The sequence below is a fragment of the Glycine max genome, chromosome 9, assembly GCF_000004515.6.
Source record: "Glycine max cultivar Williams 82 chromosome 9, Glycine_max_v4.0, whole genome shotgun sequence".
In the NCBI taxonomy this organism is placed as follows: domain Eukaryota; kingdom Viridiplantae; phylum Streptophyta; class Magnoliopsida; order Fabales; family Fabaceae; genus Glycine; species Glycine max.
This window is the reverse complement of record NC_038245.2, coordinates 2155626-2174504: the sequence shown is the minus strand read 5'-3', so window position 1 is coordinate 2174504 and position 18879 is coordinate 2155626. Positions and strand designations below refer to the sequence as shown.

Below are 18879 nucleotides of genomic sequence, written 5' to 3'. Positions count from 1 at the left end.
AAGTAGAAAAAAATTATAGGTGCTATTTAGGAGTAAAAAATATGTATTTTGCAGGGATTAAAATGTTAATTAACCCTAAAAATTTATAGTTCATTTCAACTTTTCTATGAGACAAGTACATACATTTAATGAATTAATGAACTCTTGACTGTAGCTCACATAATAATTTACAACACAAACTAATCAATCACCTCTCATCTTCGATTGCAAGAATTTCTTCCTAAAGATTTCGGGGATGCTAGTTTCTTTAATTTCATGTGTTGCGTAGAAATTGTAGCATGATAGGTCTAGTTCGTCAACAAGTTTCATCCACATTGTAAACAGGTATCTGCCAAAGCTTAGTGTTCTTTTTTGGGTCATCAGTGAGGCTAAGATCTGTCTCATCCTCCTTGAATGTCCTAATGAACGTTTTAGCACCCATCATTATAAGCCTCTCGATCATGAATAATTGGTAATTGTTCTCAATTAACGGATCCAAGATATGGCTATAGTTTGATGAATATGCCAATCTATACCTGCAATTGAGTCATAAGTATATAAAGTAACAGTATTTGGTGCCGGCCAAAGGTTTGTTTAAAAAGCTAAAGCATATCAGAGTCATTCTCAATTTTTATAAAGAATATGGACTAGAAATTATTGTCCACAAGCAGTCAAATCTAATAATCAGCTACAAATAATGCATCAAAAAACAGCTAAAAAGGGTATAACAAAAATTGAAGAGGCAAAAGAAATATAGCTTAAAGACTACAGAGAGATTAGTCTCAAATTCCAGAGAGGGTTCGATGAGAAGCATATATTACCATACTACAACTATTGCAATTTTTTAAAATAAATCTAGACCGAAAGTCCTAAACTTAAAAGGGACACAAGTTTCCTGCAGAACATAAATGACAAGCTTATGCATTTTGTTTCCATTTGTATTGCATAAACAGGGTCCGCTTCATATAGCATTAAACACAAATATTTTAATTACTGTCATTCTGTCAATCTATCAGGTGTGACTTGTGCAGCCAAAGGAAATTACTACATAGAATCCCCACCCCGTTACCCCCCAAAATGTGAACATGATAATGGTTACCTGGCAGAAAGTGGTGAAAAAAACCCTGGAGTCCTTTCATTTGAAGCAATAAACAAGGTTCTTCCAGGTGGGACCCACTTTGCTATCCTACAAAGCATAAACTCTGGCCGAGTGTCTCTATCAAGGTGAGGGTGCAAGCTCCTCACTACACCAAATCTATCTTTCCGGGTCTTTATTTTATCCCCACGACGAACGTGGATGGCATCATAATCACCAAGTAATGCTTTGATCTGTGAACACGAATCTGATAAAATATTAGAATGTGTAACAAAGAGACACTGTTGTACTGCAGAGCCCAGTTTTAATATATCAAGCATATATTTCAACAATTTTTGAAAATTACAGGATAATATAAGCAAATTGTCATCTAATTGTGCATAAATAAATTTCAATAATCCTGTCTCAAATCTACATCCTTATTGTAAGTGAATGTATCTCAATGCAAGCTTACATGGATCACCATTTAAGGAAATTGATGACTTGCAGAATTTATCCACGTAGTGTTAAAAAAAAAATAGAATGGAGGGCAATCACTTTTATTCAATAAATATGACTGTCATTGCCTATGTATGAGATAGCTAGGTTACTCATAGAGAATTAGTGGAATACACAGTACACAAAATAGTCAACTGCTTAAGCTCCTCCGATTTTTGTATGAGCAAGAAGTCACAATATCAGGCTATCTTAACCCTCCCTCATTGACTTGGGTTTATGGGTTCTCTGTAGCATTTTATTCATGACTATTTCAAAGGGGTTACCATTACAGAACTTGCAGAGATTATACAGGGCAGCCTTCTTGCATTATTGATTCTTTATTTCTCATCATTATTATTTTCTGTATTGGAGGATGTCTTACCCTCCCCATAGTTGTACTTCTCTACTGTTGTCTGCAATTTCTATCTCTACCCAAAAAATTATAAATAAATTTACAGTGATATCTTTGAGGAGCATGTAAATGAAAATAAATAAAAAATGAACATGCAAACAAAAGAATAAGAAAATAGTATGTTAACCATATGCTGCTTCCAAATGAAAATTTCTATCTTCTCAGCAATTTTATTCATTGAAACAATCAAGCAATCAGAAGCTCTATGCTTGTAGACAGTAGCATTACTTATAACATCATCTAAAAGATTCATATATAACCAACAATTCTAGATCATCATTTTGTCCCCTCCTGTGGGTAAACATGCATGCAAGGAAATGAAAAAGTATATTATAAATGAAGGATGAAATCATGCATCCATCTAATCGTAAGGTCAACTCTGTTCATATTAGTCTATCAAATTGGCTGCTTAGAATTTGATTAACTGCATAAAAATGTATGTATGAGATATGTGCAGACACACGCATTGACACAAGGATCCATGAAAAAAGAATAACTCAAATCCCTTAACTTCTCATCCTCCAAGCCATCATGCATTGGACTAAATGCAGCTGAAATTGCCAGTGTTTTTGAAAATAGATAGTGACCTGTAAAAAATGACAGCATTTGTGACTGCAAAGTACCTACCAAGCTCAAAGGGAGGTTTTATTATAGTTCTATGTGACCAGACCAGCTGCACTCTATCTTAGTGAATGTTGGGCTTTAAAGGGATAATAAGAGAAAAAGGTAGGAGAAACAAAACTGAGTATGTTAAGATGATTGTATATGAGGAGAGTAGATTGAATGCTTTCTTTCCCTGTGAAAAGTAGAGGGAGACTAAGAAGGATATTGAAAAAAATTATGAAAAGGGATCTCATGGACCATGATGAATAATATCCTTCTTGAGAATTTGGTTTTTACTCGAGCTCAATGTCGTCATATATGATCCATGTAGTTGACTTCATCTAATGGGATAAAGCTATTGTTGTATAGTGACAAGAATTGAACCAAAATTTAGTTCCAAGAATTTTTACCGCTAAAAGTTAGTTTTTTTTTCATACTTCTTTTGGTTTCTGACCAAGCCCAATGATGTCGTATGATCCATGTAGTGAACTTCACCAAATGAGATAAGGCTATTGTTCTTGTATAGTGACAAATGAATTGAACCTAAATTTGGCTCCAGGAATTTTACCAATAAAAATTAGTTTTTCCAAAGCTCTAAATCATGTGCGATGGTGGCGCTATGGCATCATTGCAGAGCATCGCACACCTGCCTATTCTTTGACCCCTCTGACATCATCTTCACTGTCACAGCTGGAGTAGTGCACATCGCAGCCGCTTTTGCACAATTTTGGCAGCCATCTCAACTGCAACTTCCCAACGGGCATAAAGCCCTGTTTGTGGTTTTGAGTAATTTAAAGGTGTTTTGGGGGGGCTAAACTTGGGATATTGTCCCCCTTTACATTTAACCTGTTGAGACCTTTTCTACTGCATATTTGTGCTCCCCCACTCAAAACCCTACCCCTCACCATCTCCAACAAGCCCCTCTTTCTGGCGAGATTCCCTGTGGTCCATGTCAATTTGCAGCCAGAATCCGGGGGTGCAGATCATTTCTGACCAGTTTTCTGGTGACACCTGCAATATTGGGTGAACACCCATCTCTGTTCCGGTCATTTTCTAGTGTGCTCATCTCTGTTCTGTTTCCTTCTCTAATCTGTCCTTTAACCTCTCCACAAGACTAAATCAGTAAGAGCTTCATCCACTCAGCCACAGGGAACACCACAAAGCATTGCCTCTACCTCTATATCAATCTCTTCCTATGCATTTGTAAAGCCTACTCTTTAATATCTTGGATATAACTTGGCAGTGAAATAGTTTAAAAGACATCAACAATATAGAGGCTATTACTTGCAACTTTTGTGGCAAACCCATCACCAGTGGTATTACCCAAACAAAGAGACATCAAATGAGAATGAGGGAAGAAGTTGATAGTTGTAGAAAGACTCCTTCCAAAGTGATAAACATACTCAGAGAAGCCTGCACAAAGAAGAAAGCCAAGCATTCTTGATTGAGCCTCAAGAAAACAATGAGGAACAAGTGGAAGAAATTTTGAATATTCAAAGTGGAAAAAGAAATGCAACTTCAAGTGTAGCATCATGTGACCCCACTACCACTGCCAAGAAAGCCAAATATGTCAGAACATTTTGGGCATCAAGGTTGCAAGACTTCATTTTCATTAATATAACTAAACTCTCGAAGAACATTTTGAGTTTCATGATGGGATGGATTCCATTCTCCTAAATGGTGTCGATGATAGTAATGAGTGGTTGTTAGAAGAAATGGGTAGAGGTGATGAAGGTGCTGAAGATGAATTGGTGTTTAATGATGATACCTGGACCTGGGGAGCTGTTGCCAATGCAACTAGGATTAGAGAGCTTTTAACATAAACTAGGCGGTAAACAAGATCAAAGAAGACAGCTGCAACTGCTTTTAGTTCTAGGCCTTCAAGCTCTAAGGGAAAAGGAAATGAGGTTATACAAGAAGAAGAATGTATTGATGAAGATATTGGAGAGGAGGAAGAGATCTATAAATGTAGTTGTGAAAGCTAAAATGAGGAAGAGATGGCAGATGTTGGAGATGAAGATGATGATAGCTATTAAAAAACCTGTATTAGAATTTGAGTATTTAGATGCTCAAAGTCCTCGAGGCTTAAACTGGTTTGATTCCTTTATTTTGTTGTTTGGCATGTGTATTTAGTTCTCAAACTCTAAATTTTGGTCATTAACTATGAATGTCTTTACTTGTAGGTATTTCTTTTTCGGCATACATCTGTGTAGTATAATCTATGTTAGGTGCATCTTAAAACTTCAAAATGCAATCATCTTGCTACCTGTTATAGTGTTTTTGGGGTCAGCTGCTCCATGCCACTTTTTGGGATATCTATTTTCTTGCTATTCTTATTTATTCCATAGTTGTCAATATCGGCGTAGCGAAGCGGAGCGGCCGACCCCAAAAGTGGGATAGCGGGATAGCGGATAGCGGATAGCGGGATGACCGCTATTCTAATGTTTTTTTTTTATATATGTTAAATAATTAATAATATATATATATGTTCAAAAATATATATATATATATATATATATATATATATATAAGTTTTTAATATCATAAAATTATGATATTATTATATTTATTTAATATTATGTCTATATTATTTACTTATCAACATTATTATTATATATTAATATTGCTCGGCTACAATTTAACTAGATATGTTAAACTTTAAAACCAAAAATATAAATATATAAATAATTAATAATATATATATATATATATATGTTCAAAAACAAAAATATAAATATATATATATATATATATATAAGTTTTTAATATTATTTCTATATTATTTAATTATTAACATTATTATTATATATTAATATTGTTCGGCTACAATTTAACTAGATATGTTAAACTTTAAAACAAAAATATAAATATATAAATAATTAATAATATATATGTTCAAAAACAAATATATATATATATATAAGTTTTTAATATTATAAAATTATGATATTATTATATTTATTTCATATTATTTCTATATTATTTAATTATTAACATTATTATTGTATATTAATATTGTTCAGCTACAATTTAACTAGAAATATTAAACTTTAAAACAAAAATATAAATATATATATATATATATATATATATATATATATATAAGTTTTTAATATTATAAAACTATGATATTATTATATTTATTTAATATTATTTAATTATTAACATTATTATTATATATTAATATTGTTTGCCTCTACATAAGTCAGCCCTAGTGGTATATATGTTTTGTTTTACTGAATCTCCCAATGGTATATTAAAACGTGAATATACTGTATACACATGGTAGATAATTAAGGCTGGACAATTTTGGGAGAAGTGGAGATAAAGAGTTGGTGGAGCGCGCGGGTGTGAGATATGAGATCGAGGGTTTCTTAGCAACACAGAACAGAGCAGAAGAAACAACACAGTGCCCTCTCTCTCTCTCTCTCCCTCTCAGTGCCCTCTCTCTCTCTCCCTCCCTCTCTCCCTCTCTCTCTGGGAAGAACAAACCAGAAGAAGCAACACAGAACAGAACCACCGAACCCACTCAGAACCACCGTGCTTCGAAGTAGCGGCGCGAAAAACCGCTCCGCAACCCGCGCCGCTCCGCCGCAATAGCGGCCGCTCCAGCCGTGACCCGAAACCGCCCCGCTACACACGTGTACGTCGCGAATGGGTGCCGCTCCGCTCCGCCCCGCCGCTATAGCGGCCGCTACAGCCGCTATTGACAACTATGATTTATTCCTTACCATTTACAGGGATATCTCACAGCCCTATTATCCAATAAAATTTCTTCATTCACCTATGCATTAAGAGTTGCCCAAAATTTAGCTAGAAGGACTAATTAACAGCCTCAATAAAATTGTTACATTTTGTGAATAAAAAATACATCAGAAAAGTTAGGTCCCATGTAGTCAAATCCACCTGTTGCTGACATATTGCAACAAGCTAGCCCACAAAAGGATATGTGTTTCAAGGATAGACTCAAGAAATCCTGTAGACTACAAGTCTACAACCTCCATTTAATCTACCAAAAGCAGAGGCATGAGAGCCTAGCCTGGCAAATCCCCTTGAAATAACACATTTAGGTTCTGATTGATACAAATATCCAAATCCAACGTGGAAGAGAAAAATATATGTACGTTCTAACAGTTGTATGGTCCAAGAATAGATTCAAAATCTATAACCCTTGATGAAAATATTAAGGACATTAAAAGATGGACCTTTTCTGCTGCATCTCTTAGTTTCCCTGCAGCCATTGAGGGAAGAAATGAATATGGCAACATTATGGCACTGCCGTTGTTTCGATCCTTGCACTCCATAAACCTGGGAAGTGATTAGCACCTCAGAAAGTGGACATAACTTTAAGAAGAATCTCTACCCATTATGAGCAATCATCTACACAGCAGCTTCATTTTGCCAGTTATTGCAAGGCACAATTTACAAATCAACTAAGTTGTGATACAATTAAAATATCAAAGTCATCCACATTGGGCATATTTTAAACTCATTAGACCTTGTCATGTACATCAGTTTTAATAACTAAGGAGTTATTAAATTCCCATAAACAAATGTCTTTCTATCATATATCAACTTCTGCAGGCCTGCAAGTTCAAATTGGATTCTTTTAATGAGCAAACTTAGGTTAAATCAATTCACATTTAACATCTCAATGTGGACTAAAGGTGAAGACACACTTAAGTAGGAATAAGAAATTTCAAAAAGCTTCAAAAAGGCTGTAGTTACAGAAATGGTGCAAATAATAAGAATCAATGTCATATTTGCAGCTTGACAAGCATAACAAATTGAATACAGAAAATTTTTATTTTTTCCAAGCTAAAAGGCAATCACTATTGTTTCTTGCATAAATTAGCTAAAAAAATTAAATAAGATCCATTCTTATAGGAACATACCCCACTTACTATTACACAAACCAACCTTATTTTGCAATATAATAAAATAAATCACCCATAGTTCTCCATTAAGAACATACCAAGAAAGAGGGCTTGCAGTTCTGTTTATGAGCAACAAATCTGAGTAGCGGCTATTTTCTTTAAGTTCAAACCGGCTAACTCCTCCCACATGTGCAACTCCTCTTGCCCCTAACTTCATGCTAGTCGATAGAACCCTATACCACTCTTTTGAATTGTCCAAAATCACAGGAACAGTATCTGACATAAGTTCTGTGTCATACAAAGAGTCCATGGCACAAGAACTTGCATCCCACCTAGCACATAAAATAAAATTAAAATAAAAAAGCACAAGACCAGTTAAACATACAAAACATAGCAATGAAAAAGTACAGAAGACGCATACTTAATAATAAAGCAACTCACAGTTCCTCGGAACTGGCATTAGTGGAATGAAGGATCCCTTTCTTGTTATGTATGGGATTAATACACATCCCCGAAGGCATCACAAAAGTTCTGCAACCACCACATAACAACATCAATTGGTATTTGCAAATCAGTCCTCATAATTCAATTAATTACAATTAAGCTTTCAAATTGATGTTCACAACCACAGTAATAGCTCCTAGCAATACACTATCTCGGCCGAAATTCATTGAAATCACAAGTAACACATAATTTTGTAATTCTTAATGAATTACAGCTAACAGTGAGTTAAAGAAGAATGTGTTGATAAGATTCATTTAATTTTAGTAAGGACAAAAAAGTAGATGTGATCCCCAAGGTGTTTGTGGTGTTGTTCTCAAATCAAAATTGGAGTTTCACCTGTGTAACAATGGCTTGCATTAAATGTCAACCTAGATTATCGAGGTAAAACTCCAATTCTAATCGGACAATAGCTGCTACATCACCTACAGAACTGTATCTAATCTTTGTCCATTAAGTAAATATAACGAAACATGGTAGAACCGAAGTGAAGAGAATCAGTAAAATGGAATTAATTGAAAACTGAAAAAGATGAAGTTACCAACTCCTTCTATACAACATGTAACAAGAAACAAACTCGGAACTAACTAACTAATTAATTGTATCTCTAACCGTAACTGCAATGTCTTAGAATGTGGGTTATGACTTATGAGTCAAACTCAACACAATAAAACTGGCTTGTAAGGTGAGGGACAATGCAATTGTGAATGTAATTATACCTGCCGAGGAAGAGGGCTTCTTCGAGGGCGCAGCGGAGGCTGGATTCCTGGTGGCCCAAGCCCTCGCAAGATCGGCAGTGTTTTCCGGGGCAGTCGATGCGGGTGCCCCAATAGAGGTACTTTTCGAAGGGCTGTTGTAAGAGGTTGGCTTTCGAGACGGTGGTGGAAAGAAGCGAGGAGAACAGCAAGAGAAGCGCAATCGCTGTCACTGCTGCCGCCAGGAGCAGAATTCGGGATCTCGCGGATTTTGGCTTCGCCTTTGAGGCTCTGTGAAATGCCATTTGAATCTTAATTGCGGGAGGAAGAGAAAGAGGAGTGTTAATAGTATGTTGCCAGTGCTAATGAGTTCAGGGAGGGAGGGAGACTTGATTTTATATGACAAAAAATATTGATGGCATCAACTTTGATAATTTATAAAGATAATAATTTTATGATATAATATAATTAACATGCATTTATTACTCATTTAATATTTAAGATAATAATAAAAAAATATAATTTCACTCATGGGATTAATCACCAATTGATTGAAAAATTAGTAATTAATTACAAATTTATTGATAAAATCAAACATAGTTTGATTAGAGGCTCACCCCATTTGCACCATTTCTGTAACTACAGCCTTTTTGAAGCTTAATATATGTTAGAATTAGACTTCAATTCAATTTAAAATGAATACAGATCTCAGCACCAAAATTACTCAATATATGTTTATTTTTTTTATTATATAACGTGGAAATTAAAATTTTCATAAATAATATATATTGTAAGCCACTACATTTGGTAATTAAATATTTATACTTATTGACATTGAAAATATAAAATGAAAAATATTTATAATATATAAAACATTTATCTAAAAAAATATAAATTATAATAATTAAGTGTATTTTAAACAAATATTAAAAAATTTAAATCAATAAATATCTAAATTTAGAGGTAATATTTACATCATATATTCGGCAAGCTTGAGAACAAGAAGGCAACATCATTGACACCCACAAAGCTATAACAACCTCAGCATTTGCAACACTCACACGTGTCAATTACAATGAACAACCTTTTTGGCATCGTTTCTGTGAATCCTTGATAATGTTTAGGAGTTATTTCATTTTTTCTCTTCTCTTTTTCTTCCTACGGTTATTCCATAACAAAGTTAGAGTATATACCATTGTCTGAAAGCTAACATAGCTAGAACAACATGGCAAGTCCACCTCAGAATTCAGACCTAATATTCCCAGCAGCAGACGTTGCTGGAGAACTGAATCCTGGGAGAAACACACACTTTCATGTTGATCCTACGTCTTCTGAGGTGGATGCCTCCAAGGTAATGATGGTACCTACATGCATATTTTCATTTTCATATTACCAGTGAATGTATAATAACGTGCTACTGCAATAAGAAAAATTATTAGATCAGATTTAGGACCCTGAGTCATAGGAACAAATTATAAAAAATAAAATTAGGGAGTTTAAATATATAATTATAGATGAAATATAATACAAAAATATAAGATTTTATTTATATTTTTCTGTTTAAAACACTTTTATCGGTGGCCAAAATATAGGTCCACCGGTGCCAACCAACTTTCTTGTGATACGTTCTCAAAATTTTCAATTTACAATAAAGAATTAATAACACTTCTTTTTAAATTTTAATGGATTAATAGTACTTGTATTTTTTTTGGTAAATTATAACACTTAATAATATGTTACATAAAAATTAGTATCTTGAACCATGTAATAATTTCTCATTGGAATGCCCTTTTTTCTCCTTCTATCTTTTAGGTGGAATTGTGAGACTTGTTTGAAGAATTTATAGTTTCTCTTTTGTATTATTCTGTGTCATGTACTGATTGGTCTTATGTATATACTTGCTTATTGATTGGTTGAAGGAACAAGCCGAGGCCAAACAGAAGAAAAATGAAAGACAAAAGAAGGATGCATTGCAAACAATAAAATCAGCGATTATAATTTCAGGCATAGTTGTTGCTGTGGCAGGAGCTGCCTTTGCCATAACCAAGAAATTAAGAGAGAAATAGAAGATTTAAAGAGAATGTTTATGTTAGTTTTATTTTCAGGTCCCTTTCTTTTATATATATATGAATTATTTCCCATAATTTTGGGTTCTCAAATAAGTCCTTAGGACCCCCGATTCTATTCTTAAAATGATAATCATATAAGCTTTTGGCAATGTAATACCTTGGCAATTGACATCCGAGTGCAAGTTATAAAAGTCTACATTCCTTTTCTAATTCTTATTCTTTCTTAGATTTCATTTCTTTTTCTTCTCAATTACCAATTGCTATGGTCACAAATTGCCCTCTGTTAATCGTTCAAGCAATCTAGCATTGATTCAGTAAATTCTGTGGCCTTAACATGACTATATACCAGGTTTCCGAACCCGTTTCTCTAATTATACTAACACAATATTTGTATAGCAGCAAGTAAGCATGTGAACTTACCCCAAGCGAATGATCAATAATCAATAAAACAGTAGTTTCATAGTTTTGTTTTCTATTTGGCAAATACTAAACCCGATGAATTTTCCCAATTGCCTGGGCATGGTACCAAATTGAAAATAAGGAGAACATAACACATGAAAAGTAGAAGGAAGCCTTTATAAAAAAAAATAAAAAAAATAGAAGGGAGCATGAGTTAAAATACTGTGATAATGACCCTCCAATAAAAATTAATGTGATTACAAAAGAATTTACAGGGAAAAGAAAGAGGAGGATGCACCTGCACCTTTACACGCACACTTGGATGAACAGATTATAAATATCCAATATTGATTTTGTATCCTTCTGGTAGTTTTTTAACAAACTCATCTGCATGAGCAGTTTCAGATGCATGCTTCACCCTGTCCATGTCAATTTTTGTTGTCAGATCCCTATAGCCAATGTTTGCAGCAACTGTACCTGAAAAAAGTGTCTAGAGTATATATATCATAAACATTATTAGTTGAACCATGAGTAATTTGCATGACGTATAAATCTACAAAAGATCAAAGATACCAGTAGATGTAAACTATTCATGCTAGCAATCAAGAATGACCGAAGTTGCTGAATTAACATATAGCAGAAAAATCAAACAATTGATATAAGGGAAGGAAAAAGAAAATATAAAGGGCTGTTTGGTAACATAAAAGCCCAGAAATCTAAATGCAATAGACCAGTTTTTAAACATGATATTTTGTAACTACCTACATTTGTTAAAACTTGTGCTTATAGAAACTAATTTTGAGTTAAAACCAGTTCTTAAAATTATTTTAAAATTGGTTTTCTGTCTAGTCCAACATTTTCCAATCGTCTCTCATTCTTTTCATTCTCCCTGCCTCTTCAGTTAGTTGTAAGGGCTTGGGGTAGTTATGGGTAAGACATAATCGTAAACCAATGGTTTATAAGCAAAAGCTGCTTCTTGACAAGAGCTGGTTTAAAATAAACTTCAGTAAAAAGTTTAGTTAAAACTAGTTACAATATAACCTGAATTTATATTACTAGTTTATCTTAAACCGTTTTAAACCAGTTTTGAAAGTGAAAAGCAACCCTAAATGCTTGTGAAAAATAGTACGAATCATTCATGCTGGCAAATCAACCACATTTTAAATTCTAATGAGCATCATGAACTGAAGTACAAATTCTGCAACAATACAAAGGCATGAATCGCTTACTATATCTTGAGAAACAATACTAACATGTCTTCTCAAACTTGCCAACCAAATGTTTTGGATGTTATGGTTATTAATCAGTATACAACCTATAGGCATAAGATGATAGACAACAATTACTGTAAAATAAAACCAGTTGGTATATTAAATGCATTTGACAAATCACAATCCCAGATTTATTTTAAATGATTCACCAGATATAGGATCATAAAGAGGAAGCAACAGTTTTACAAGTGTTGTTTTACCTCCACCAGAAGGACCCACAATAGCAACTGTCTCTCCAGTTCTAATGAGAAGATTTAATCCATTCCATTTAAAACAAGTGGCATGTCATCGATTGAATTTCAGGTCCCCTGTAACACGGTCCAAATCAAATCAGCAGCATCTGGTTTTTCAACCACTACTGTGGAGGAAAAAAATGATCTATTATTGCAGTGCAACATATTAATTATTACCTCGATTGAATTTTAAAAAAAAAACAGTGGATAAAGTGTGCTAAAGAACCATTTTACATTTTCTTATTATCAGAATTTTGTCAATTTCAAACAAAATTCTCCATGCAATTTAAAAGCATACATTACAAAAAGAAGAAAATTAAATGTGTTCAGATCACATGTAATGCATTTACCTTATTTTTGAACCTGCTCATGGCAAGCAAGCGTTCAGCAGCTGGTTCTCCCTGCCAGCACTCATTGTAAGCTTTCCCTACATCCTGCGTGATTCTTTATTTTCAGATTGATGATAACCAAAGACAGTTCCTCAAAAGCTGAACCTTGATGACAATATATACCTGGATTGGCTGAATCAAGAAAAGCAACGATGTCACAAATGAAACCAAGCTATAGCGATCCAATGAACCTCTTGAGTATGGAAAGGACTCCAAAGTATATAGCTTGTATAATCTGAGGAATCAATGCTTTCATCTTCTTTTTCTTCTGCCTTGCAGTATAGTCCACCAGGGCCAGTCTCTTAAACCTAGTATTCTTACACGACTCTTCATTGTTTGCTTTCACAAAGAGAATTGCAGGAAGCACCTTAATTAAGAAAAACAAAAACAAACAATAACATTGACACACAAGGTCGAATAGCAAATTGGGCAAACAATGCATGCCCTTTAAGATTATTTCTGGTGAAAATTCAAGTTAACTCATTTAGATAAGCTGAGAGAGCAGCAATGCTAACATGTGCCTCTTTGGATACCTTGCGAAGTTCTTGACCAAGAAAGGCAACAACTAGCACCATTCAAATTATCCAGAACCAGCAATGAAACAAGCATAAGCCCCTGATTGTGACTCACCATGGCTGAAATCAAAGAAAGGGTATAAGACTAACATCTGCATCATCATTGCCAACAACTGCAGAGTACTTGGTACTATCGTCTGTCAGAAAAGAAAGAAAAAACTAATAATCAGATACATGTAATTACATAAAAGCAATATAAAATGTAATGTTATCAAAATGTCAAGCAAAGCCACTAGTCAGGTACAGAAAATGCGGGCACATTTAAAAGGAAGAATGTTGGAGTAGAAGTGTAAGGTGAAATACCAAGTGGAGAGAAGTGAAAAGGTTGAGGAACATATTAGTGAGGAGAAAATTCATAAACTCCAGTTTGGTTAGAGGGTGGTGTTAGGTCTCCGTGTATCAAATGCAAAAATTTAAAAAGTTGAAGTAATAATTAAAAAAATTAATAGGTAGAAATCTGATAAAGAAGTATATTATATATATATATATAAACATATTTAAGTTAATAAAAAATAATTTAAGATAAAATATTAATTTTAGTGGAAGAAGATTGTCACCCTGTATTCAAGTTTTGTTACTAATTTAATTTAATAGAATAAGTGATATTACATATACAATTTTTTTTTAACTTTTGCAATAATAATTCTATATAAGATGATTTTTTAATTATTGACGGATAACATTAAGAATATATTAAAATTAAATTATTAATATTAGTTAATATTTTATAGTGTCAGCATAAAAAAATTAATGCTAATAATTAATTAAAAATATGGTTTTTAAAATAGTTATTAAAATTTTTTATCAATCTTTAATTTATAATTAAATGATAATAAAAATATTCTAATTAATACTAATATTTATAGTACTTTATTTTAGAGTTTAATCCGTGTGACTTTGTAAAAGTCAACATATAGGTTTGTGGTTTATTTGATAGCAGAATAAAACCGTTATAGTTTGTGATCGGTTTCACTACTGTGAAAAAACTATTTTTGCTTTTGTTTTTTATATATACATAGAAGTTTATATATTGGTACAACACACTTCCTCTTGTAAGATTAGAATTAAAAAAAATAAAAATAGCAACCTTGGCGAGAGTGGAATTTATTTATAGTACTTTGTTTGATAATTTTTTTTTTATTTTACCGTGGCGATGGGAATGAAAGATTAACGTAATCGAGAGCAGAAGAGGAAGTAGGAATATAGAGAACTGTAAAACAGTTGATACCGACGTTAAGAAGAGTGTACAGGGTAACGGCGAGGTCGGAGGCTTCGGCGGTGATTCGGTACGCCACGTCACCGGCGGACACGCCTTCCAAGTACGCGAGCTCCCGGTGGAGGACGCGGTCGAAGACGTGGAGCCGGAGGTCGTAGACGGCGCCGAGCGCGGCCTCCCAAAGGTTGGTTTTGGCGCGGTTTTGGCGGGGGTGGTTGTGGCGGTTGGGGGAGTGATGGTTGTGACGGTTGGGGGATTGGAAATGGAGGAATGAGGGTGAGGGTGGGGGTGGGTTTAGAAAAATTGAATATAGTTACATTGGTATTTGCATTGGGATTCGAAATGGTCGTGAAACGTTAACGATCATGTGGATTGTGGATTCAATTCCCACCGCCACGTGTCCTTCCGTATCTGAACTACTTTTCTGAGAACGGTTTAGTTAAATATTTGTAGAATCAGCAATATGTTAACACACTTTTTTCTGCCACTCTCTTTCTAGAAAATTTGTTCACTAATTTTAATATATCTTATTTCTCATTCAATTATTTTCTTCTGATTTATAAGCGAGATCCATTTATATCAATGATTTCGAATGAATTTTAGCCAACCACGAAAAAAGAATGTTATCAAAAGAGTCGTGTTTTGATTGTGGAAGATGAAAGTAAAGTTTATCTCCTTCAGTGCACTTGTGCTATTGAGCCTTCGGCATGCTTCCAAATGAGCTTCACTAATAGGAAATTGTATGAAAATGCCACTGCCTGTTATATGCTCGACGACAGGGAACCTAATAGTCACAACTTACAAGGTTGGACACTTCGCACACAGAACACAACCGTCTTGGATAAACAGCTAAATAAACATTTACCCATCAATCAAAGGTTCAGAACAGTTTGTCCCAAACCAAATTTGTTGAGTAGGAGAGATAATTTTTCAGGATTTCAGATATATGTTTTAATTTTTGTACATGAGAGCTGTCTTCAGAAAAATATGGAGGGCCAAACAAAGTTTAAAGCCAATCAAACTCAGAATCATAAGTTGGCTTTTTAAGATGGTAGGGTAAGGAAGCAGGCTGGGTTGCCAAGTTCACAAGGTGGAACATGACCATTTATTAAACCTTTAAGTCTTTGACCTTCCCCTGTCATTATCAAATTTCTTATTCACAATGCCCTTAAAAATCACTCCCTAACTTGCCATTTTGTTATGCTTTCTCTTATTGTTGAGCACTTGGGCTTCAAGTTCATAATTTGTCTCTAGCTTTGCAATCCCCACCCCTCCCCTAATAACCAGAATAAGATATTTATTGCTTAATCAATGTATGTAGATTTGTGTTTAAGAAAAGCAACATGGACCTCGCTTCTGCCTACAACTTTACAATTTTCACTACACACCTTCTCCGGTTCTCCCCTAATAGTTATTCTTTGCTTTCACTTTTTCTCCCTCCCTACTAAGCAAGTTACTCCATAACGTTTGCTAGTCTTACTACCTGTACGGATCATGTCAAAATTTTATAAAAGCTGATTGCTGAATGCAAATGAATGAACTTGTAAGAGATTTTTAAGAAATAACTCAAAATCATAAATTCCAATGCACGCACACATGCAATTCAAGTCTTTTATCGTAATTATTCACATAAGATCCAATTGTGGATTCACTCCTTTCATCCTTCAAAGTCACAAAAAACTAGTGATCTCCCTTGTTTGGATGAATGTATATAAAATACACATAGATGCAGACAATTATGATACAAAATCTAACCTCTACCGGTCTAACCCCTTTTCTCTTTTCCAAAGCCAATAATGACCACAGATAGCACCTTTAAAACATTGACACTAACCATACCATTTTAAAAATATTAAATAGCAATTAAATGAATTTGTATGTGAAAACATGCAGTAAATGCAAAGAATCATTTATTTTTGTGACAAACTATACTATTTTAAAAGTATTAACACAACTAACCATTTAGAAAAATCCCTTCAAGAATCAGATGATACTTAACGAGTTTTCCAATCATGTGTGGCACATCAATATAAAGTGTCCTTTTAAATAGCTATTGTTGTAGTAAAACTATTTTAGTGAGAGCAACTTGGATTACTTTGTAATTTGCACATAGTACACATCAATAATTAAGTAATACAAACATCAATAGCATTGATGAAAAATTCAACTATACAGAATTACTTAATAAAGAAGAGCAACAAGCTTACTATGCCTTGTTATTTGGCAACGAAAGCATATATCCAGCAGTTATAATAAGAGTTAAAAAATAAGTCATAACAAATAGTGATTTGGGAATGCTTACTTGTTTCACTAAAATTCTTCATGTGAACCCAGAGAAATCTTTTGGCGGTTCAATCCATATGTTTTCAAAAGGGTCTTGTTCTCCCCAGTCATGCCACTGCTTAGGAGGATAGTATCTATAGCCACCAAGAGAGAATGATATGCAACGCTTTCCATAAAAACGAACTTTAATTAGAGAAGAAGACACTGTTTCTCATTATTCCATATATGGAGGTCAGTCCTTGCATGAGAAGACAAGAAACTAGCAGTGGTCCATTCTGTTGCCCCGGGGTAACATGTGCTGATGGCCATAACGGTAGGACTAACATGCTTAACAGTAAACACAACACAGTCAGATGACGTTGGAGCACAAGAGAAGGCAACTATTTGGTAGTTTGATAATCTCCTGAGTAAAGGGATTGAAGAACAACACGCGGTGAGTTCTGGGTACGCTATAGAAGTTGGTGTAACAAACTCTAGATCCACTCAAGGATGTTGTTGTTGTTGATTTATATAAGGTGCAAAAAGAAACACCTATTTTAACGATCTAATTTTTCTCATTTAAGGAATTTAAATTATTTGATATATTTTAAGAAATTTAATTCTTTGGATAAATTAGTATCAGGGTTTTGCTAGCTTTTCTATCATGGAATTTATTTCATGATATGTGATTAAAAAAATTAAATTCTAAGAATGTTTAAATTGAAATTTTTTATTTTTAAAATTTCTATTCAGTATCTTTATGGGGAAGAAAGAAGTAAAACAGAAATTAAAAAATGAAATTTTTTTTCTTAGCTTTATTGAGAATGAAAAATAATGAAATGACTTGTTTTTATGGGGGAAGATATATCAAATTACATTAATCAAAAGGTCAAAAACATAACTTGTCTTTTTTTTATATTAACTATTTTGGCACTAAAAAAACTGCTTGTTTATATCCTAATGAATCCTATATGGTTTTCTATGCTTGTTTTAGTTGGGACCATAGGAACTTCTTTCCGACAAAGCGGAGTATATTTGGATATATTATCAAAATTATTAATTTGGTTATGTTTGAATAAAGGAATTACTGAATTGTTTTAGTGTTAAATACTTCATCTAAACATGCTCTGATTAATTTAATATGTCTTGTTGAATTGGAATTTATTTGATTAAATTTCATTTGAGTTGAAGTACTGAACTTGGTGATTTTTTAGTATGATGTTTAAAATACACTACTATCTATATATATATATAAAATAAAGTTTGATTCTATGGGTGATACTAGCTGATGATCTCATATTATTTTTTTCAAAATTACTAAATAGTATTATTCAATTCATCTATTCATTGTAATAATTCCTATTTTATTAATTATTAGTTGAGACATCTTCTATTTAAAAATAATTATAATTTGAATTATGTATTAAAAGAAAAATTAATAAATAAATAATAATTCAAGATTGAATTGATTTATTACCTTGATTGTAAAAATTTATATTATATGATAATCAATTTATTTAATGTATTATAGTTATGATAATTTTTTTATTAATTATCATGATTTTCTATAATTTACATGTATAATTAATTTACTCATTATACATTTTTTTTGTAAGATACAATTTTTTTGTGATATTTTACGGTTTTCCGTATATATTCTACTATTTATCAATATTTAATATAATCAGTCTATCAGTATTTAATGTTATAAAATTCTATATTATTATTTAAAAAATTGATACATATTTTCTAACATAGGTATATAATTATTCCCGTATACTAAATTTTCTAATTTGATATATTTTTTCTAACGCATGTATAAAAA

The 18879-nt window shown here is 33.2% G+C and overlaps 1 protein-coding gene and 1 long non-coding RNA gene across 4 annotated transcripts; both read right to left on the bottom strand.

The window, feature by feature from the left end:
• On the bottom strand, positions 1-9019 carry LOC100796131 (uncharacterized). 2 transcript variants are annotated; one of them, XM_003534731.4, is made up of 6 exons: positions 8665-9019; positions 7886-7975; positions 7543-7776; positions 6773-6875; positions 1079-1308; positions 1-515 (listed from the first exon to the last, which is right to left on the bottom strand). In XM_003534731.4, exons 1-6 carry the CDS (start codon positions 8943-8945, stop codon positions 296-298), a joined length of 1158 nt encoding a protein of 385 aa, XP_003534779.1. In that variant the 5' UTR covers positions 8946-9019; the 3' UTR covers positions 1-295. The 2 variants fall into 2 exon arrangements, 1 of the variants encoding a protein (XP_003534779.1); XR_005886480.1 differs by lacking the exon at positions 1-515 and adding an exon at positions 3136-3980 and having other exon boundaries at positions 1192-1308.
• Positions 9020-11318: 2299 nt separating this feature from the next.
• LOC100795605 (uncharacterized) lies at positions 11319-17266 on the bottom strand. 2 transcript variants are annotated; one of them, XR_415824.4, is made up of 6 exons: positions 17095-17266; positions 13535-13713; positions 13125-13368; positions 12963-13046; positions 12580-12737; positions 11319-11585 (listed from the first exon to the last, which is right to left on the bottom strand). It is a non-coding gene; the product is annotated as an uncharacterized lncRNA (long non-coding RNA). The 2 variants fall into 2 exon arrangements; XR_005886481.1 differs by lacking the exon at positions 17095-17266 and adding an exon at positions 14825-15055 and having other exon boundaries at positions 11319-11598.
• Between the last annotated feature and the right edge of the window lie 1613 nt (positions 17267-18879).